This window comes from Macaca nemestrina, chromosome 4 (genome assembly GCF_043159975.1).
Source record: "Macaca nemestrina isolate mMacNem1 chromosome 4, mMacNem.hap1, whole genome shotgun sequence".
NCBI classification, from domain to species: Eukaryota; Metazoa; Chordata; class Mammalia; order Primates; family Cercopithecidae; genus Macaca; species Macaca nemestrina.
In genome coordinates, this window is record NC_092128.1 from 17,387,682 (window position 1) to 17,412,010 (window position 24,329).

At 35.0% G+C, this 24,329-nt stretch overlaps 2 protein-coding genes across 4 annotated transcripts in view; one reads left to right on the top strand and one right to left on the bottom strand.

The window, feature by feature from the left end:
- Positions 1–20,206, top strand: part of DENND11 (DENN domain containing 11) — a 98,557-nt gene extending 78,351 nt beyond the window's left edge. The window contains exons 10-11 of the mRNA XM_071094353.1: positions 7,447–7,501; positions 20,173–20,206. Of these exons, the coding sequence (XP_070950454.1) occupies positions 7,447–7,501; positions 20,173–20,191 (74 nt within the window). The 3' untranslated portion in view covers positions 20,192–20,206. The remainder of the gene's footprint in view (positions 1–7,446; positions 7,502–20,172) is intronic.
- Positions 1–24,329, bottom strand: part of LOC105471269 (acylglycerol kinase) — a 110,749-nt gene that overhangs the window by 42,658 nt on the left and 43,762 nt on the right. For all 3 annotated transcript variants that reach the window (XM_011723639.3, XM_011723637.3, XM_011723638.3), the window contains exons 5-8: positions 22,690–22,765; positions 14,224–14,316; positions 10,948–10,980; positions 9,569–9,663 (exon numbers count right to left, since the gene is read on the bottom strand). In XM_011723639.3, coding sequence (XP_011721941.1) covers positions 9,569–9,663; positions 10,948–10,980; positions 14,224–14,316; positions 22,690–22,765 — 297 coding nt within the window. The remainder of the gene's footprint in view (positions 1–9,568; positions 9,664–10,947; positions 10,981–14,223; positions 14,317–22,689; positions 22,766–24,329) is intronic.

Consider the following 24,329-nt stretch of genomic DNA (forward strand, 5'->3'; position numbering starts at 1 on the left):
CCTCATTCATAATTTGGATATCCTGAAATGTTGGTCATATAAGAAAGTCAGAATACTTTTTAAACTTTTTAAAAATCGGTTTTCAAAATAAGTTGATTTCCTAGTATCCTCTAAAAGTGACCAGTTTTTCATTTTTATTTACCTAGTATCACTATGACCTCATTCGGTGATTTAAATATATTTGATATATCTTAATACATTACAGTTATTTGCCTTATTGATATTCAAATTGTCCCAAGTCAATGCATTTTAATGGTGGGATACAAGCGTCAATATACAATTACAATGAATGATGAGAAAGAATAACCACAGAAAGTCCATATCAATGTTATCCAAACTAAGGAGAAACTACAGCTTTTCCTTAATGCTTACTGAAGCAAGTTGAATTATCTAAGTTTGAAAGAACTTCTGTGATTTTTTAAAAACTTTTTTTTAAGACTTTGTTTTCTTAGAGCAGTCTTAGGTTCATAGCAAAATTGGGGAAGGTACAGGGATTTCCCATATACTGCTCCCCCACATATGCACAGCCTTCCCTAGTATCAACATCTCCACCAACATGGTACATTTGTTACAATTAATGAACTTACATTGACACATCATCACCACCCAAAGTCCACAGTTTGTAACATAGGAACAGAAAACCAAACACTGCATGTTCTCACTGGTAAGTGGAGCTGAACAATGAGAACACACCGACACAGGGCGGGGAACAACACACACCAGGGCCTGTTTTGGGGGTGAGGCGGAGGGAGGAAGAGCATCAGGACAAATAGCTAATGCATGTGGGGCTTAATACCCAGGTGACGGGTTGATGGGTGCAGCAAACCACCATGACACGTTTACCTATGTAACAAACCTGCACGTTCTGCACATGTATCTCGGAACTTAAAATAAAATTTAAAAAGTCCACAGTTTGCACTAGGGTTCACTGTTAGTGTTGTACATTCTGTAGGTCCGGATAAATGTATAATGACATGTATACACCATTAGAGTATCACACAGAGCATTTCCACTGCCTTAAAAATCCTCTGTGCTCCAGCTTTTTATACCCGAACCTTAACCCCTGGCAACCACTGATCTTTTTATTGTCTCCATAGTTTTGCGTTTTCCAAATGTCATATAATTAAAATCATACAGTATATAGTTTTTTCAGACTGACTTATTTCACTTAATAACTCCATTTGAGGTGTTTGCATATTATTTCATGGCTTGATACCTCAATTCTTTTTATTGTTGGATAATATTCCATTGTCTGAATGTACCACACTTTATTAATCCATTCACCTACAGGTTATTTTTTCCTGTGTGAGTTTTGGCAAATTGTGTCTTTCAAAGAATTGGTTCATTTCATCTAAGTTATCCAATTTTGGGGTATGGAGTTGTTCACACTATTGCTTTATTATCTTTATAGTGTCCATACTATTACAAGTGATAGCCTCTGCAGTGATGTCCTCTCTTTCATTTCTAGTATTAGTAATTTGTATCCTTTTTTCTTGGCCTGACTAGAAACTTACTGATTTTATTGATCTTTTCAAAGAACCAGCTTTTGGATTGATTTCTTGATTTCCTGTTTTCAATTTCATTGATTTCTGCTCTAATTTGTATTACAGTCAGCCCTCCACATCCGTGAGTTCTGCATTCATAGATTCAACCAACTGGATGAAAATTATTTTTTTAAACATTGTATCTATATGGAATACTAGACATTTTCTTGTCATGATTCCCTAAACAATACAGTATAACAATTATTTACATAGCATTTATATCATATTAGGTATTATAAGTAATTTAGAGGTGATTTTAAAGTATATGGGAGGATGTGCATAGGTCATATGCAAATGGTACTTCATTTTATATTGGAGACTTGAACATCTGTGGATTTTGGTCTCCTTGGAAGGTCCTGGGACCATCCCCCATGGATACTGAGGAAAAACTGTATTCTCTCTTCTGTTTACTTTGGACTTAATTTGCTCTTCTTTTTCTTGTTTCCAAAGGGGGAAGCTTAAATTATTGATTTTTCTTCTTTTCTAATATATACAATTAATGCTATAAATTTCTAAGCCATGCTTTTGCTGCATCCCACAACTTTTGATAAGTTGTGTTTTCATTTTCTCTCAGTTCAAAATATTTTTAAATTTCTCGAGACTTCCTCTTTGATCCATGTGTTATTTTGAGGCATGTTTTATAATCTCCATGGATTTAAGAATTTTCTAGTTATCTTTCTGTTACTGATTTCTAGTTTAATTCCATGTGGCCTAAGAGCAGACAGTGTGTGATTTCCATTTTTAAAAATTTGTTAGGGTGTGTTTTATGGCCCAGAATGTGGTCTATCTTAGTGAATGGTCCATGTGTGCTTGTAAAGAATGTGTATTCTGTTGTTGTTGGATGAAGGAGTCTAGGTGTCAACTGTACCTTTTTGACTGATAGTGTTGTTGAGTTCAACTATGTCCTCACTGATCTTCTGCCTGCTGGATCTGTCCATTTCTGATAGAGGGATCTTGAAGTCTCCAACTATGGTAGTGAATTCATCTTGCAGTTCCACTAGTTTTTGCCTCATATAGTTTGACATTGTGTTGTTAGGCACATACACTTAAAGGACTGGTTCGTCTTCTTGAATAACTAATCCCCTTATCATCATGTAATGCTCTTCTTTATCCCTGATAACTTCCCTTGCTTTGAAGTCTGCTCTGTCTGAAATTAATATAGATAACCTTGTTTTTCTCTTTATTAATGTTAACATGGTACTTTTTTCTTCAGCCATTTACTTTTAATCTGCAAGTGTCTTTATATTTAGTTTCTTATAGACAACATATAAACTGGGTCTCGTTTTTTATGCACTCTGACAATCACTATCTTTCAATTGTACATTTAGACCACAGATATTCAAAGAGATTATTGAAACAGTTGCACTAATATCTACCATATTTGCTTTTTCTAGTTGTTACCCTTTTCTTTCCTATTTTTGTCTTTTTTTTTTTTGCCTTTTGTGATTCTAACTGAACATTTTATACAGTTCCATTTTCTCTCCTGTCTTAGTATATCAGTTACACTCCTTTTTAACTTTCATTAGTGGTTGGAATATACATATACAACGAATCCAAGTCTTTTCAAGTAACACTATATCACTCCATTGGTAGTGTGAGTATATTTATTTGATATAATAAAATAATTCTAATTTCTCTCTTGTATCATTGCTGTCATTTCACTTATATTTAAAAACATATATGACATATACATAAGCATGCACAAGTGAATACATTGTTGTTACTGTTGTTTTGAACAAACTGTCATCTGTTAGATCAATTAAGAAAAATGAAAGATTTTATTTTACCTTACTTATTTCTTCAGTGGCCTTCCATTCTTTACATAGAGCCAAATTTTTTACCTTTACCATTTTTCTTCTCTCCAAAGAACTTCTTTTAACATTTCTTGCAAGACAGATAAATTCCCTCTATTTTTGTTTGTCTGAGAAAGTCTACTTCTCCTTTTCTTGTGAAGGATAATTTTGCAGGGTACAGAATTCTAGGATGGTAGCCTTTTCCTCTCAATACTTTAAATTTTCCACTCCACCCTCCTTTACTTGCATGATTTCTGAGGAGAAGTTGGATATAATTCTTATCTTTTTTCTATAAGTCAAGTCCTTTTGTCCTCTGGCTTCCTTTGGGATTTTTTTCTTTATCTGATTTTCTGTAATTTGGAAATGATATGCTTCAGTGTGATTTCTTTGGTATTCATTCTGTGTGGTGTTCTCAGAGCTTGCTGAATCTGTGGTTTGGTGTCTGACACTAATCTGGAGAAATTATCAGTTATTACTGTTTCAAATATTTCTTCTCTTTCTTTTCTTTCTGATATTCCCATTATAAGTGCATCTTTTGTAGTTGTCCCAGAGCCCGGGGATATTCTGCTTTTTTCCTTTTTCTCTTTGCTTTTTGCTTTTCAAAGTTTCTATTGAGATATCATCCAGCTCAAAGGTTCTTTCCTCAGCTATGTCCAGTCTACTAGTAAGCCCATCAAAGGCATTCGTCATTCCTGTTAGTATCTTTGACCTCTAGCACTTCTTTTTGATTCTTTCTTAGGACTTCCATTTCTCTGCTTTTAGTACCCATCTGTTCTTGTATGCTGTCTGCTTTATCGATTAGACTCCTTAGGATATTAATCATCATTGTTTTAATTCCCAGTCAGCTAATTCAAACATCTCTACCACATCCAGCTCTGATGCTTGCTCTGTCTTTGAATTGTATTTTTTGCCTTTTAGTATGCCTTGTAATTGGTAATCTGATATGACATACCAGGTATAATGAACTGCTAGTAAATAGGCCTTTAGTACTGTAGGGGTAATGTGTGAAGGGAGGGGAAGCAATGATCAGGTCTCAGGCTTTAATGAGCCTATGTCTCTGGACTTTGAACTTTATAAGTGTTTCTCAGTTTTTTCTCTTCCCTTAGATGGGACAGAATGGCTAGAGTGGGCTGGAATTGGCTTTTTCCCTTCTCCCACATGCAAGGCTGCAGCTGAGTAGAATTAAGTATTTCCCTTCCCCAGTAAGTTAAACCTTCATAATGCTCCAGCAGGTTGGGCTCTGGTTAACTTGTTTCTCCTGAGGACAGGCCTTGTTAAGAAGAACAGAATACTGTGGCATATTTCAAAATGGTTCCTTTTCCCCACCAGTGCCAGAAGTATAAGGCGATTTTTCTCTGATATTTATTGTGAGCTCCTGGTTGAGCTCCTGGAGGTATATCTCACAATATTGTGGGGGACTCCTTATGACTGGATCCCAGGAGACTGGGACTCCTCTCAGAGCTAATCACACTGAGCTTCAGCAACTTATCAATTACAGTTCAGGTTTTCCTACCCTGGCACTGGTTTCCAAAGTGGTTTCCAGTATGTGTCTTCATTAAGTCAAAATCCCCTGTATTCACCTGTCTCTCCAATCTTGGGGGCAGCAGTTTGCCCTATGTCCTCCCTTCTCCTTCAGATATAAGAAGAGTTGCTGAGTTTTCAGGTTGTTCAGCTTTTTATGTATTGTTAGGACAGAGTGACAACTTTCAAGCTCCTTACATGTGGAACTGGAAACTAGAAGTGTAACTTCTTTTTTAAAGTTAGATTTATTAGGGTATGATATATACACAGTAAAATTCATACTTTTAGGTACACTGTTTTACACATTTTGACAAATGCTGCAGTCATATAACTACCACCATAACAAATATATATAACATTTTCAACATCCCAAAAACTTCCTTCATAACCCTCTGTAGCCAACCCACTCCCCACACCTTCAGCTCCTGACAATTACTATGTTTTCTGTGTCTAGAGTTTTGCCTTTCCCAGAATGTCATAAAATAGAATCGAAAAGTATGGAGCCTTTCCAGTTCAGCTTTTTTCCTTAGCATGAGCTTGAGATTCATTTACACTATTGTTTATGAATGGAGGTATCAATAGACTATCGATATTCCATTGTATGGATGTACTAGAATTTGTTTATTCATTCACCAGTTGATGGACATTGGCATTGTTGCCAGTTTTTGGCAGTTAGGAATAAAGCTACTATAAATATTCATGTATGGGTTTTTGTACGGACAAATGTCTTCATTTCTTTTGAATAAATACCTATAAGTGTGATTGCTGCTCCTATGGTAAGTATATGTGTAATTTTATAAGAAACTGCCAAACCATTTTCTAAAGTGGCTACCATTTCATATTTGCACAAATGATATCCAAGAGTTTCAGTTGCTGCATTTGATGGGTTTTTGCTTTTTTTCTCGTTTACGCTGTCTTAATAGATGCATAGTGGCATCTTACGGTAGATTTAATTTGCATTTCCCTAATGACTAAATTTTCTTTTAGAATTTTTACAGTTTTAGATTTTATATATAGGTTTACAATCCATTTTATGCTAATTTTTATATATAGTGTGAGGTATGGGTTGAAGTTTACTTTTTGTATATGTTCAACTGTTCCAATACTGTTTGCTGATAAAAACTGTCTTTTCTATTATACAGTGAATGGCTTTGATGCCCTTGTTAAAAAATCAATTGTCCATATGTGTGTGGGTCTAATTCTGGACTCTTTCTTCTGCTGATTTATATCTCTTGTTTTGCCAACACCACACTGTTTTGATCACTGTAGCTTTAAAGTATTGGAAATAGATAGGGTAAATCCTTAAACTTTGTTGTTTTTCAAAATTATTTTGGTTATTTTACTTCCTTTCTCTATATAAATTTTAGAATCAATTTGTCAATTTCTACAAAAAGCCTTAGGAAACACTGATTGGGATTGTATTGAATTTATAGATCAGTTTTGGAGAGAATGACATCTCAGCACTGAGCCTTGCAATCCATGAACACAGAAGTATCTCTATTTACTTGGGTCTTCTTGATTTCTCTCTTCAGTGATTTGTAGTTTCCATCATATAAATCTTACACACATTTTGTTAGATTTATCCATAAGTATTTCATGTTTTCTGTAAAGGTATGTCAGTGTTAGTGTCCTATTGCCTCTATTATTACATAGCTATATTTTGGAAAAATAAATATGGTAACTATTATTAATGAAGTAAAATAATTATTTTGTCTAGAGTTTAAGTACAACTACAAGTAGAAGTCATTTAGAAAGTACTTTAATTTCCATTAAAAAAAAGGGCAGTTCCTAACCAAACAGGGCCCCTCCTAATCTATTCTGCTATGTACAGAACTGGTTGATTCTGTTAATTTCATAGAAATTGTTGCTGTCCCATGGTAACTGATTTGAATGACTACAAAACATTCTTTCCTTTTTTAAACAAAAAAAAACTTTTCCAGGTAAAGCAGTTAGCAGTAGAATAGAGGCTTATCTGTTTTGATTTATATTTGTTTTAATTATAGCATCTAGAATCAGTAATTGTAGTCAACTTGTTATTTACTGTTTGTCCCCCCAAATGAATTTTTAATAAATATGAATAAAGTCTACTAGACATAATTACACTTACCTAACTAGACCTATTCTAGCTTTTTAACAATCTTCTGAAGTAAGCACTACTAGTGTGCATTTGGTAAACACAGGTAAGAGAAACTGAGGTTCAGAGAGATTGAATGAAATTACCAAGAGGACAAAGCCAGCATGTCACAAAATGAAATTTGTCTCCAAAGATGTGCTAACTTAACCTGTAAGGCTGCTTTGGAGGTATCAAATGGATATTAATGGATTCCCAAAGAAAAAATCCACATCTAAAATCTGGGTGCTCTACAGTCCTCCCCATCAATGTGCTCAGGACTAAATGTAAACACCTAAGGAATCAAATCCACCTAAACCAATGTTTCTAACAAAGTTAGGTACAACTTAAGATACTTTAAAATCCCAAGATACACACATTAACTCAAATGCTTGGGTTAAACTCTAGCTGAAACTATTATACTTTCTCATGTTTCTCTATCAACTCATTTTTACACCATTTTTTCTCTCCAATACAGATGCTACTTGGGAAGTAGGTAGCAGTTTGGAATATGAGTTTCAGTTTAGGAAAATGTAAGTAGCACACTCACAAGTTTAAGTTAATTTGATATGAATATATTAACTCTGAAAAAAGCTATCAGAAAGGATCCTAAAGCACTATACTTACTCTGAATAGTATTTAACACACTGAGAGATTTAGTAAATGCCTTTGAGAGGCTGACCTTAAAAAAAAATTGTTGTAACTCAAAAAGTCTTTTTATATTAAATTTTTTTCCTAAATTGCTTGGCAGAAGACAGCTAAAATCACAACCTATAATTTATCATTCTCCTGCCAATAACTAAAAGTTCTAAATAAAGCAGCACTGTAGCATGGAATAGCACTTTTCGGATTATCTACTTGCAACATTCCGAATTCAAAATTCTTTTTTTCCTCTGTAGTAACTATGGTACAACGAATCTTGACAGCATTACAAAAAGCAAAGGCTTGTTCTTTTTAAACAGCCTTAGGCTCCTGCCATTTTGTGAGGCTTACAGAATTCTGAACTCAGGAAAGACTTACTTGATTACCTAAGAGCCCTGGGGCATGCTTATAAATTAAGTTTTATAAATTTTTAAATTATAAATAGCAGCAGCAACAACAGTAGTTTAACTACAAGGGAAAATCAATTCCCCAAACTGAAGACTCTCTCAGACCCTGGGGGTTGCCACGCTCTGTAAATTAGCTTTTGGACAGGCAAGGGGTCTTCCAGGAAAATGGTCTACCCTTGGATCAATGACATTTGCTATTTGGAATATTGGCTAAAGCAATTCAAAAAATCTACACTGACACAGGGGAAGACAAGCTCTCTAATTTAACCAACACCTGAATCAGACAGGATTTATCTTGGAGAAGCAAAAATGTGAGCAATTAACTGTCATTATCTACTGCCCCCTCAGAAATTCTAAACTGGGAAAAAAAGTATGGCCAACCGAAATGGCCTCTCCTATAGTTAGGCCTCAGGATGGCTAACGAATAACTGAATAATCCCCATTATATTAAGGTTTGAAACATGAAAGAAGTTTGAATGAAGGTCTGACATATATCTATGTGTGTATGCCTAGTATTTTGAAAACTGGACCAACGTGCTTATTAAAAGAAAACAGAATTGTTAAAAGATATACAGTTGACTCCTAAAATTACAATAGCAAAAATAAATTCACAAAAGTCAGCCTAATCAAAGAATTCCAAAGCAGAAAAAGAAATTCCTTAACCAAAACAGAAAATCACTTGAGTATTATTATTGTTATTTATTCTAGAAGATTATAACCAGAAAAATCATGAGAAAACTTTCATTAAATCATGCAACAAATATTTATTTATTGACTTCCTCCAATGTGTCACAAAGCTTACGTTAACCATCAGCCAACTGATCTCTCAGCTCTCTCTCCATTTATCTGGGTCTTCTTGACAACTGTTTGCTCAAAGTGATGTTATTAATCACTGTCAAAGCTCAAATTCAAAATTCCTAACTTCTTGAAAGAGCAGAGCTTTGTTTACATAATGCCTTCAAGCAAAAAACAACAGTGATACCAACAATTTGCTTGACTCCCGAAAACACTGTGAGACTCACAGCAATTTAATTTAGATGTCAGAGTTACACTGCTTTCCCTGTCTACTTTGTCTACACTGCCTACCACTTTAGGTATTCCCAAAAGGATGTGGCTATATTTACAGGTTTTATCTATTTTAAATATCAAGATAATGAAGCCAGGCTACTAGTTCAATCTTCACAAGGGACTTGCTATTTGTCATTGTGTATACTTAAAGCAAACAAATGATCAGCACAAATCTGTCTTCACTAAAGAATCTTACAATGCACAAGCACAAAAACGGTTTAAGTCAGGGATATTATCTTCACAACTGACAAAAGGACATCAAGTATTCACCTCCACCTGACCTGGAGACTTATCATAAGAGTCCCACAACCAAGTTGGGAAACTTCCCAATGAACTGAAAGGTTGAACTCTGATCTAGGTCCTCCTCTTAATTATTTGAAGTTTCAGGCTATCAAAACTCAAAAAAGTTACAGTATATACACAAATTTTTCATTCCCAGGCTCGCTCACCCACAAATGCTAATTCCCCACATTGACAACCTACTGGACTTTGTTTCCACTTTCAGCAAAGAGGGTATGACTCAAACTACTGGTCTCTCCCAGTGGGATAAATCCAATGGGAATCTTACTGAAGGTAGCCTACAGGGAAAAAAGAAGAAGAAAGTTTTATTGTTATGATCAGAAAATCAGGCTTAGTGGAGAAGCACAGGTGTGTCCACTATGACAAATAACTGACCCTGTATCTGCCTCCCCATCTCCTTTCCCACATCCCTAGACCAGTAATCAAATAAAGCTAGGTGGGTAATTTCTAAAACAAGGCAGTCAATGACAACAAAATGACTCAGAATTTGGAAGAAATATTTCAGTACTCATTAATGACAACTGTTTGAAAGAAATTTGGTTAAGATAATGAGGGTTTTGAAGATACTAGATCAATGCACTAGTGCAACAGAGACTGTATTACATTGTCACATTATTTGATAAAGTTGCAGATAATATTCAACTAAAAATGTCTACCATTTATACAGTGACCAATGATAGGTGAAGGTGCTTTATAAACTATCTTAAGTACAAATAAGGCAAAGAGAATAAACAAGTTCAAGTAATAGATGGTACTGGCATAGTAGTTAACTTAATTAAATGCCACACATACAATAGATACTATAAGGTTCAAAACAATTCTGAGCACAATGTATTATTACCAAAGGGACTGAGAAGGATCTTCTAGCTATTGTAGAAAAGTATATAAAATAATGTTACAAAAACATCCATGTGCCCACAACCTAGATTTAACAAATGTCAACATTTACCTTTTTGCTTCATATGTTTTAAGAAATGAAACGATAGAAAAATGAAAGTCCCTTCTAAACCTATTCTCCTCTCTCCCCTCCCAGAGGAGACCATTATCCTGCATTTGGTGTGATTCCTTTCCATCCACATTATTATTCTTTTGCTACATATCTAGGCATCCATTAACAATACATAGTATTGTTTTCTGAATCTTAAAACATTGTGGAAATGCATAACATACCTGGGCAACCTGCTGTTTTTGAATTCAATACTTTTGAGATTTAGCCATGTAGATATTTATACATTTAGTTCATTCATTTTAACTGTTAGATGATTCCCACTATGCCACAATTTCTTTACAAAAAAGTTCTTTGAAAAAAATATTCCATAACAAAATTTTAAATAACCATTGTCAAAGTTATTGGATACCATCAATTACCAAACCAGAAAAGTCCCCATGTGTTAATATATGTGTTCTATGACATGGGTAGCAGCATTTTCTTTTCTAAAATTCAAGAAAGCACAATGTATACCCATTTTAAAATATAAAATGGAAAAAAAAGTAAAAGACAGAAGAGCAATAAAGAACAGAAAAATAAAAGTTAAAATGCAATTACTTTCTTAAATGCTCACCTCATCTGTTCGTCGAAGAACTCCAGTAACAACCTACAAATGCAATAATAAAACATTATTATAAACAATATGTATTTCCTGTATAATAAAGAATTGGATTCAATTTTCATAGACCATAAACTTATTCCTGTTGTCTTCTTAGAAGCTCTGTTAAAAGATGCATTGGATCTTAAAACATACAGTATTCTCCAATACAATTAGCGCTAAATTAGATTTTATTTTTGACCTAGGATCTACAATACAATAAAGGCTAAGATAAAATGATTATAAAAACTCCAAGTCGTATTGGTAAAAACATATTTTAAGTTCTATAAAATGGGTATAAATATGATGTATACATCAATTATACAGAAAACCCTAGTTTACTACTACAAAGTACATTTACAGGAAAAAAGCACTTTGCTACACTCGGAGAGTGTGCACTTAACAAATCGTTCTTATTGACAAATATGAAGGACAATATTCTGTAAAACTGTGAAAAATACCTAAATAAAAAAATTTCTCATAATTCCACCATGCCAGATAACCAATTATTATTATTATTATATTATTCTTTTGCAACAGAGTCTCACTCTGTCACCCAGGCTGGAGTGCTGGATCTAGGCTCACTGCAACCTCCACTTCCCAGGTTCAAGTGATTCTCCTGCCTCAGCCTCCCCAGTAGTTGGAATTATAGGCGCCCACCACCATGCCCAGCTAATTTTTTTTTTTTTTTTTTGAGACGGAGTCTTGGAGTCTTGCTCTGTCGCCCAGGCTGGAGTGCAGTGGCGCCATCTCGGCTCATGGCAAGCTCTGCCTCCTGGGTTCAGGCCATTCTCCTGCCTCAGCCTCCTGAGTAGCTGGGACTACAGGCGCCCGCTACCAGGCTCGGCTAATTATTTTTTGTATTTTTAGTAGGGACGGGGTTTCATTGTGTTAGCCAGGATGGTCTCGATCTCCTGACCTCGTGATCTGCCTGCCTCGGCCTCCCGAAGTGCTGGGATTACAGGCGTGAGCCACGGCGCCCGGCGAAACCCCGTCTCTACTAAAAATACAAAAAATTAGGTCAGGAGATCGAGACCATCCTGTCTAACACAATGAAACCCCATCTCCCAGCACTTTGGGAGGCCAAGGTGGGCGGATCACCTGAGGTCCAGAGTTTTTTTTAGTAGAGACGGAGTTTCGCCATGTTGGTCAAACTCTGGACCTCAGGTGATCCGCCCACCTTGGCCTCCCAAAGTTCTGAGATTACAGGCGTGAGCCATCCTACCGGGCCCCAGATAACCAATTATTAATCACTTGTTTATATTTGATATACTTCCCTCCAATCCTTTTTCTAATCAGTACATATTTTTATATGACTGTAATTATACCAAATACACAATTTCTTTAAAAACATTTTGTAGAGTAAAACCTGACCCAGGTCTCCTCCCTTCATCTTCTCCTGCCTCACTGAATTTCAGGAATAAACGGGGCTGTTGAGAGGTCTACTTCCTTCTTCGTAAGCATGCTATCAATATTCTTCACACTTCATTAAAAAGCCATAAAAACAATTACAACATCATTACACAGCCTTTTTAAAAGAAGCTTACTAAATTAAGTCAAACCTAGGACAGTACTCTGCTGTTAGCTTCTGATCCCTGAACACTGGTAAAACCAACAAATGGGGACACCAGGCAATCAGAAATGAGGTATGAAAATTATAGTATACAGGATTGAATTAAGCAGTGAGTGGGATCACCTGCATTGGGCTCCTCAGGGGTTTCCAGAATGTAATGAATATACTACTCTGCTGCTAGAAAAGAAGAGTACTTGCAGGGTAACATACTTATTGTCCTTAATGGACCAAAGTAAGCATTAAGGATATCTTTATTAATAAATTTTATGTTTTAAAAGTAGTTTTAGGTTCACAGTGAAATTGACAGAAATACAGAGATTTCCCATGTCCCCCTGGCCTCTTATACGTGAACCTTCCGCCCATTATCAACATCCTTCACCAGAGTGGCACGTTCGTTACAATTGATGGATCTACATTGACACATTATTATCATCACCCAAAGTCCATAGCTTACATTAGGGTTCACTCTTGGTGTTGTACATCTACAGGCTTCCACAAATGTATAACACTTATACATTTGTGTATAACAAATACACAAAATTTGTGTTAAACAAATTTGTATATAACACAAATGTATTCACCCTTACGGTATCATAATGAATCGTTTCACTGCCCTACCAATCCTCTATGCTCTGCCTATTCATCCCCCTCTTCAACGTCTGGTAACCTCTGACGTTTTCACTGCCTCCATAGTTTTGCCTTCTCCAGATATCAAATTGTTGGAATCACATGGTATAATCTTTTCAGACTATCCTCTTTCACTTAGTAACATACATTTAGGTTTCCTCCATGTCTTTTCATGGCTTGATAGCTCACTTCCTTTTAGTGCTGAATAATACCTATTGTCGGAATATACCTCACTTTACTTATTCATTCACCTACTAAAGGACATCTTGGTTGCTTCCAAGATTTGGCAATTAAGAATAATGCTAATACATGTGCAATTGTGTGGACACAGGATTTCAACTCCTTTGGTAAATACCAAGGAGCATGATTGCTGGACTGCATGTTAACAGTGTGTTCAGTTTTGTAAGAAAACACCCAACTGTTCCAAAGTGGCTGTACCATTTTGCATTCCTACCAATAGTAAGAGTTCCTGTTGCTCCACATCCTTGCCAGCATTTGATATCGTCCATGTTCTGAAATTTTGGCCATTCTAATAGGTGCATAGTGGTATCTCATTGAGAATATGCAATATTAAAACAAAAGCAGATGCATACATCTTAACATGTATACCTCTTCCTATTAATGTGGTATAATATTATATGTAATGGAAATGACATGAGAGTAGATAGGTGAATCTCTATTTGTTTATTGTATAAGAAACATACCTGATGATGGAAACTAATGATTCCATTACAAACAGGGCTATTTCATAAGAGTCTTCAAAATATAACAACATTATCCCATCCACCACCATTTTTTCTTCTATTATATTAATATTATCAAACTTAAATATGATAATACGAAAATCCTTCTATGTGCTGGGTAGAGGGTTTACAAAAAGCAATGAAATGGAAGTGCATGAGAAAAATTTAAAGCCATCCTAGCTTTAGAGAGCAACAATCCGAAAGTAATGAATTAAATAATTTCTTTAAATTACAACATACCATTGCTTTAAGATTTAATTTCCATTTTTCTCACCTTCAAAATAGCTTCAAAGAGAAAAACAGTCCTACCTCCTGCAGTGTCCCATCTCCTCCTGCAACAATGATCACATCTGTGTTTTCCATCAGTTCCAGGAGTTTCTTGGCTTGTCCCTCATAATCTGTCTGAAATACCAATGAAGTTTTTGATAAGTTTATCAACCTAGAGCCACAACGTTAAAGGTTTAAAAATGTGGGACATCTTCTTTAAAGTTTTACATTGACTGTCTTCATAAATTTTACATAATTGATAGACATGAAAAAAATAGCTATCAAAGCAATTATGTATAGTTGTTACAGTTTTACACTTTTAGAGCCAGAGGGACCTCAGAAACCATCTAGTCAGCTCCTTACTTTGAAAATAAAATTCAAACCCAATAATTTGTCTGTTACACAGCTAGCTAGTCAAAGGCATCATTTCCAGTTCAGTGCAGATTCTATTACATCCTTTATAGGAAGTCAATTGTACATACAAATAGGGAGAAGCAGATGTAATGACAAGAGCACAGATGTCACAGCCCAAGAGACCTAGATTAAATCTCAACCCTTCTACTTTTTACTGAGTGACCTTAAATTCTATGGATCTTAATTTCCTCATCACTGAAATTATGTATGTTGAGGGAGGGAATAATGATAGCTTCTCTGTAAAACAGTTGTAAAGCAGTCTGTAAAGCAACTGGTAAGGTAAGTGTTCATAACTGGTATTGCACTAAATAAAAGGAGGTTATTATTGTTATGACCATATATAAAGAAATACAGGTATGATTCAAAGTAGTCACAAAACAATGCCTAAGACTTACCATTTTTATTGACACCATTTGATCTCAGACACATACACAGACTTAAATGAACCATTTAATCCACCAATAATATGTATACCTCTAAAACTAAACACTAAATTTCAATAGACATAATGCAACTAATATTAAAATAGGAAACACTCCCTCCAATTAGTATCACACTATACATACTAATAGATAAAAACTAAATGCCTGGATTTCAGATGGGCTCAAGCACTTGTGGCATTTTATATATACATATATATATATATATATATATATATATATATATATATATATATATATATATATATATAATATATATATTTATATATCTGGGCCAGGGGTGGCGGCTCACGCCTGTAATCCCAGCACTTTGGGAGGCCAAGGCAGGCGGATCACAAGGTCAGGAGTTTGAGACTAGCCTGGCCAACATGGCGAAACCCCGTCTCTACTAAAAATACAAAAATTAGCCAGGCGTGGTGATGCACACCTGTAATCCAAGCTACTCAGGAGGCTGAGGCCCGAGAATTGCTTCAACCTGGGAGGTGGAGGTTGCAGTGAACTCAGATCGCACCACTGCACTCCAGGCGGGGCGACAGAACAAGACTCTGTCTCAGGAGGAAAAAAATATATATATATCTATATATATATATCTATATATATATCTATATATATATATCTATATATATATCTATCTCTGGTCTCTGTCCTTGGTTCCTGGCACAAAGCTCCTAAAACCCCTGGAATTTCCTGAGTGATAAAAATGTCTTTTGTTATTCATGGCAAGCCCCTCTCAATCTTGACAGTTTGTGCTAATGAGGTGATTGGTGGGCCCCTGAATAGCTTCAAGATGGGAACTGATCACCAGAAGGACAAGCAGGGAATTTATTTTGTTAAGACTATATCCCCAAAACCTAGAACAAGGCTTAGCTCATAGTGGGCACTAAATAAATATTTGTAAAAACAAATTAATACATGTGAAAAGGCATATGAATAAAAGAATAAAAATTTTAAAATATCTTGACAGATTTGACAGACCATAGTTTCGAAGACAATAAAGATAATATTAATATATTTGAGGCTCTGATCTTAGAAAAAAAATCCCAAATGCACTAAAAGAGGAAGGATTTAAAAAGTGGCCTAACAGTTGTCCCCTCCCAGAAAAAGAATCTAGACACTGACCTTACACTTTTCAAAAAACTAACTCAAAATGAATCACAGGCCTAAAGGTAAAATAACATAGGAGATAATTTAAGTGATCTTGGGCTTGGTGATGAGGTTTTAGATACATCACCAAAAGCAAGATCCATGAAAGAAAAAACAAATTGATAAATTAAAATTCAGTAAAATTTAAAACTTCTGCTCTATGAAAAACATGATTATAAGGATAAAAAGACAAGCCACAGCCTGAGAGAGAATATATGCAAAATGCATAGCAAACAACTTGCATCTAAAATATACAAATAACTCTTAAAACTCAACAAAAAAAAGCCAGCCCAATTAAAAGGACAGAGATCTGAATAGACACCTCACTAAAGATCTACAGATGGATAATAAGCATATGGAAATACACTCAACATTATATGTCATTAGGGAATTGCAAATTAAAACAATGAGACTTCGTTATACATTTGTTTCAGTGGCTAAAATCCAAAACACTGACAATAGCAAAGACTGACGAGGATATGGAACAACAGGAACTCTAGTTCACGGGTGGTAATAATACAAAATGGTACAGCCACTTTGAATGGCAGTTTCCAATAAAACCAAACATAGTCTTACCATATTATCCAGCAAAAGCACTCCTAGACATTTACCCAAATGTGTGGAAAACGTATTTATTTCCACCCAAGAACCTGCACGTTAGTGTTTATAGCAATTTTATTCATAGTTGCTAAAATGGAAGTGACCAAGACATACTTCAGTAGGTGAATGGATAAACTGTAGCACATTCAGACAACAGACTATTGCTTAGCAAAGAAATGAGCTAATGAGCCATGAAAACACAATGGAGAAACCTAAAACGCATATTGTTCAGTGAAAGAAGCCAATCTGAAAAAGACTACATACTGTATGATTCCAACTATATGACATTTTAAAAATAGCAAAAGTATGGTGACAGTAAAAACATCAGCTGTGTAGGGAAGGATGAATAGGTAGAGCAGAAGAACACAGAGGATTTTTAGGGCAGTGAAATTAATCTGTCTGATAATATAATGGTGAACACAATGCATTATGCATTTGTCAAAACCCATAGAACTGTGCAACACAAAGAGCAAATGCAAATGAAAACTATGGACTTGAGTTAATGATAATGCATCAGTAATGGCTCATCGATTGTAGGAAATGTATAACACTAATGCAAGATGTTAATAATACAGGAAATTGTGGGCGGGGGAGAGAAGGAATACAGGTATTCTGTGATTTCTCTTGAATTCTTCCTTAAACCTAAAACTGCTCTAAAAAAGTCTACTTTTTTATAAAGCGGCCTGATGGTACATAGCAAACAAGATAATGAGTCCAGTATGACTCAAAAGTATATCGACAACAACAAAAGAGTCTGAGCTTGAGCTGTTTGAAAGAATAGTATATGGAACAGGAGACTTGCTTTACTTGGTCTTGCTTTACTCTTCCTTAGATAGCCCATACCTCATTTCTGGGCACTACTGGAGAATATCTAAGAGAACAATCAGGAATGTGACAGATTTGAAACCATCACCCCTGTGAAGAAACTGGAAATGTTTAAACCACAGAAGGCTCAAGGGAGCATTAGGATAACATTCTTTATTATTCCAAAGACTATTTTGCAGAAGAAAGATTAGGCTTGTTCCACATGAACCCATGGGATAGAACCAAGTCTGAAGTCAATGATTCTCAATCCAACTACACATTATAATCACCTGGGAATGAATAAACAAATGAACAAGTGAATGAATGAATGAAATTATTTTGTAAATACAGACAGATTCCACTCCACATTAGTTATATCTAGGGAGTGTGACCGGGGTATAAATTATATTTTTAAACATTTCCAGGTAATTTGATATTCAGCCAGAGATGAAAACCACTGACCTATGTGTAAAAACTTTTGGGAAACCGATTTCTTCTCAGAATTAGGAAGAATATTCTAATAGTGCTATCCTAAGATGAAAAAGGTTGTCTTGGAGGTTTCATGTCAAATGGGAGACAAAGCCTACCGTAGAAAGCACATGCCTTAGAGTCGACAGACCTGTGTTTAAATGAGCTCTGTCACTACTAATTGTATAACTGAGCAGGTTTCTAGATGTTTGTATCTTCGATTTCCTCATTCACAAAATAAAGATAACACTCAACTTCACTGAGCTTTATGTCATTTAAATAAAACCAGTTATGCGAAGTGCTGCAATTCCATTTCTAAAAGAATGGTAGGCTAGGTACCCTGCCATTGAAAATTAAAGCTACTGAGTAAAATAATGAAAACATCTTTGATGCATCAATAAATGAGAATAAAGTAAGGAACACTAAATATAAAACTAGCACCTACACAGTAAATGTTTTGAGGGCATCTAGTAAACCAGGTAGATCTGAATGTTGGTTTTCAAAGTTTCACCAGGTTCTAGGAAAAGCAAACAAAAATCCCAGGACCTGCTCAAGATTAGTGAATCTAGTACAGAACCACACCCCACTATAAACCAGGACCCAAAAGACGGCATGTGCAGTTTACAGAGAATAAAAACAAGGTTGACTCACTCATACTCCTAGCCGATTCCCAGGGCGCTGCAAAGAAACCTTCGTGTTCTGAACTTTGGTGCTAAATGAAGGGATAAACATCTTCCCTGAGAATCCACAACTTTAGGCCAGTCCTTATATAAGTAACCCAAATGCATGCTACCTGGATAATCTGAAAAATCTCAAGCTAAAAATTTAAAGAGTTCACAGGACTTTCTTACATGTATTATGCATCGAGGAAGACACAACATTCTGTGGTACTTCCGCTAAACTACATAATCTGAATCTAATTATAACAAAACAGTAGATAAACCCAAACTGAAGGACGTTCTTAAAAAAAAATTAAGGAATTTTTTAAAGTTGCCTAAACAAATATCACAACTAAATTCAACATGTGACCCCAGATTGGATGCAGAACAAGAAAAAGTGTTTTCTCTTTTGTCATAAATGACATTCATGGAACAACTGGAGGTCAAGGCAGGCAGATCACAAGGTCAAGAGATCAAGATGATCCTGGCCAACATGGTGAAACACAGTCTCTATTAAAAATACAAAAATTAGCTGTGTGTGGTGGCACACACCTGTAATCCCAGCTACTCAGGAGGCTGAAGTAGGAGAATCGCTTGAACCTGGGAGGCAGAGGGTGCAGTGAGCTGAGATTGTGCCACTGCACTGCAGCCTGGTGACAGAGTGAGACTCTGTCTCAAAAAAAAAAAAAAATTCTACAAGATAATAGTACATCAATGCTAATTTCTTGATTTTGATAACTGTTCTTGCAGTTATGTAACAGAGTGCCCTTGTTTTTAGGATATAGATATTTAGAGATAAAGGAACATTATTTCTGCAACTTACTCTCAAACAAGTCAGAAAATAATATGTGTGTATATACATATGTATATATACATACACACATTAATATGTGTATATATATTTATATATATGTATATATACACACACATTCATACATACACACATACATGTAAAGACAGAGCATGTGTACACATGGTAAAATGTTAATACAGTATTTGAGGAGTTTGGGTGAAGTGATATGGAAATTTGTATTATTTCTGTGCTTTTATAAGTTTGAGATTATTTCAAAATAAAACCTAATTCAAAAGAAAGAAAACAAACCCTGTAAAGAGCAGTAGTTTCTACTGAGGCATAAAAAGTAAACATTAGTATTTCTATTTATTTTTTAATCTCATCCTTTTAAATGTCTATTTTCTATATATGTAATGTACATATTAGTACTTGCATACGATTGATAAGTATCTTAAACTGGAAAAAATTACAAATATATGAGTCACAGGACATTTGATAGTATAAGATGGGATTAGATATTGTAAGATGATAAAAGAGAATCATTACTTTTGCTAAGTATGAAAATGGCACTGTAGATAAATATAAAAGTATTCTTATTTGTTTAAAAATACATATAAAAGTACTAAGGGATAAAATGATAAAATTAGAGGATATCTGTAACTGACTTCAGGCACCGAGCTACCATGTGAAGATACCTAGTGGAGACTACACGAGCCAGAGGACAGCCAGCATCAACTTGGAGACATGTGAGTAAAGTCATCGAAGACCACCCTTCCTCAGCCATGCCACCAGAAGCCCAGGCGAGACTGCTGACCAATGGAATCATAAGCAGAAAAACAGCGAGGCCGTTTGTTCTGTAGCAATAGATAACTGGTATAGAATGTTGGAATGAATTAAACAGTCGAGTCAAAAGATGAGAAAATGGCCTTTACAATATCCTGCTTTCATGCTTTTATCAACAATACATCTAAAATCTCAGGAGAGAAAAAAGATGAAAATAAAGGGATATAAAAATTATACCAGGCAAAAACTAAAAATAAGCAAATATAAATTGCCAGTAATACTAGATAAGATAGACTATCATAAAAGGCAGTATTTGTGCTAAAAATAGTCATTCTATGACTGGGTCAAAATGTAAGAAAAATGAAATAATCTGAAACTTTAGTGCATCTAATAACATCGTCTCAAAATACAAAATGCAAAAATGGACAAATCTATGTAGTGAAATAGACAAACCAACAATTATAGTGGGAGATTTCTAACACCCCCTCTTGATAATTTATATAGTTAAAACAGAAGAAAAAAATCAGTAAGGACATAGAAGATTTGAACCTACCCAGTTAACAGACTTGACTTAATGAACATATAAAGAACATAGTGCCCAATAACTGATATATACAATTTTTAGACATAGATACAACGTTTATGAAAACAGAGCACATGTTGGACCATAAAACAAATCTCAACAAACTTTAAAATACTGGAATTTTATAGACTTCATTTTTTTGGCCAAAATACAATTAAGTCTGAAATCACTAACAAAGACAATTAGAAAAACTTTAGATTTGGAAATTCAAAATCACGTAGATCAAGAAAAGTCACAAGGAAAATTCAAAAATATTTAAAAATAAATAATAAAAATATTATGCATCAAAAAGTATAGGATGCAGCTGAAGCAGTAGAGTGGCTCTGTAGCTTAAATACATACACTAAGAAAGAAAGGTAAAAATGAAATAAGCCACGAAGTTAAAACGTCAGAAAAAGCACAGCAGAAAAATTTTTTTAAAAGTAGAATGAAGGAAACAATTTAAAAAGATCAGAAATGAATGAAACATATAAATAAGAGGATCAATAAGCCAAAAAACAGTTCATGGCAAGGGCTAATTGACAAACCTCTCACAAGATTACTGAGGGGAAAAAGAGAGGGTACAAATAAACAATATTGAGAATGAAAATGAGACATTACACATGCTATAGAAATTTAAGTTAAATAGAAGACATTATGAACAAGCTGATGTCAATTAATTTGAAAATTTAGATGAAACAAATTCCTTGAAGAATTTACCTTACAAAAATTAAGTCAAGAATAAAATCTGAGTGCTTCTAGAACTGTTAAAGAAATTTAATGTACAAAGAAAATTCAAAAAAGATAAAAAAGGCTGGGCATGGTAGCTTACACCTATAATCCCAATACTTTGGGAGGCCAAGGTGGGGGGATCGCTTGAGTCCAGGAGTTCGAGACCAGCCTTGGCAACAAAGTGAGATCCTGTCTCTACATACATACACACACATACAAGAGAAAATCTCCCCTCAAGGAAAGCTCCAGATCCAGATGGTTTTACCAGTGAGTTTCACCAATCATTGAAGAAACAAACATCAGTCTCACATAACCATACTAAGGTTTCTCCTACCTGCCACATTACAGGTATTCAAATATATGTTAGTTTTCTTCCCCTTTCTCCTATCCCCAGAGACAAACAACTGGAAAATCATGCCAGAAAAGTTGGAAAACAGGGTTCAACATTGCATGGTAAACGAGACTAAATGATCCTTTTTAACTTCTATGATTTCCTGGAAGTGTACAATATTAGAAATTAGTCAACCACCAACTTATAACCACAGTAAGAGAGGTTTTCACTATATACACATGTGTATACTTACCCACATATATCTCATTTAAAATTCAACAAGTAGAGTCCTGCATCTTCGAAACAGTACAATTGCCTGTAATTTATGCTTGCCTCCTTTTCTTAACGAAATCTCACAAATTCTAAAGCTTTACCATTTAAAATTCTTCACCAGAGACAATTCCTTATCAGAGAGAAAATGGTTTACCTGTTTGTGGAACTACTAAGAAATTAATTACTCAAACTTGAAGGTTGTGTATTTTCAGGAAAAGAATTCTTACAGCTATAACAACTTTCATCTTCCAAGAGATGTAATTCCACATCCTATCTCTTAGATGAAAGGTATCAAGTTCTCCAAGCCTCCATCCAATCCTATTGTGAAAATGAAAAGCTGATACTATTTGGAAAAAAACAAAACTACGTTTATTAATTGTCAGAACAGGATACAACATTAATTTCTTAGATCTTGTGGCAAGCAATTTTTGCTAAGAAGCCAAGAGAAGAGGTTGTTATAAGACGCAGTTGTTTGGGTGAAATAAATATTCAGGAGCCATTCTTACCTTAACAATAGTCACATCCATGCCGGATAAATGTAAAATCGGGGCAGCATTTTTTTCAAATAGAGTCCTGGCTTTTCTGTAAACAAAGGAAAAAATACAAACATTTTAACACAGGTTATCAAGAGAAGAACAAAAAGCCTTACAATCTTCTTCAGGGCAGAATAAGAAAGACTATGAAATATGGGTTTCCTCTATTTGTTCAAGTACAGAAAGTTTAACAACAAGTAATGAGTTAATATGCATGGAAAAATAAAACCTTTCACCGGGGCCTCTGAGAATTTGCCGTTTATCTAATGCAATAAGCTCTTATCCATTTGGGAGGCCTATGGTTCACACAGTAGTTCCTCTAGGGGAAGAACAAACACTAGATATGGTTCCATTCAGGCAACAATGCTTGATTCACTCAAGTATTCATTGAGTACCTACTGTGATAGACACAGGTGGAGGAGCTAGGAACACAACATGACAAAGCAGACAAAACTACTAATTCACCAGAAGCTTGTCTGAAACTCCCAGGCACAGTCATGCCCTCTCTGTGCTCCCCGAGTACCTTATACACATCTCTATTAGTGACCTTCACACTGTATGGTGATTACAGACTTCCAAGACTGTTGTCAGGACTAGACTGGAAGCTTTCCAAAAATAAATACCAAATCTTATTAATCCTTGAATCCCCTGACCTCTAGGATTATGTATGGCACACTTAGAAAGTACTTACTAAGTATCTGATGAATTAATGCACAAATGAATGAATAAACCTGCCCCAAACGTAGAGATGTAAATTCTAAGGAAAAGGAAACAACATGGATGTCTTATATTAAGAGAAAAAACAGCCTCCAAAGAGTTTGCATATTTCAAAAGTATTATGCATATCATTCTGACAGTGAACTCTTGTCCAATTCAGGTCAGAATTCAAAAACACAGTCTGTAGGGATCTTTTGCAACTTCTGCGAAACAATCTCTCCCACCAATGGCATAGTCTCAAAGTCAAACTAAAGTTAAAACATACCAATTAGTTGACCTGTCTTTTACTCAAATATTTCAACTATTACATAAGGGAAAAAAAATCCAGTACTTTCAGTCAATGTCAAACACCTAAGTTTTATATCCACATTTACTTAGATGTCTTTCTAAAAAAGATATTATTTTTAAACTAAGGATGTATCCTTTGACCTTAAGGATACTTTATACAAGAAGTTAAGGATATTTTAGAGAAGAGACATTTTATATTTAGCTACAAAGGCAGCTAATGAGGGACATGTATAGTTATGCACAAGCCAAACTCAATATTCTTTAAACTAAAAAGAACCACCAAATGGCATATAGAACACAAAGCATTTCTTATTATGAATTAAAATAGAAATTGAGAGGCTTGCACAAATTTTCACAAGAACCATCCAAAAGAATATCTCAAACCAAAGGCCTGAGTTTATAATAAGCAAATTAAATATATTCTACCTTTCCACTGTTCTGAATGATTATTCGAATGAACATAAAAGGGTAAATAATTTCTCCTTTCCAGCTCACCATTTCTGGGGGCTTAACCCAACATTAAAGCACTGAGCTAGTGATACTACAAATGATTTTCCTTCCAGGGTTGCTTTCATTACTAGATTGATAGGAAAGGATCAGTTGGAAGT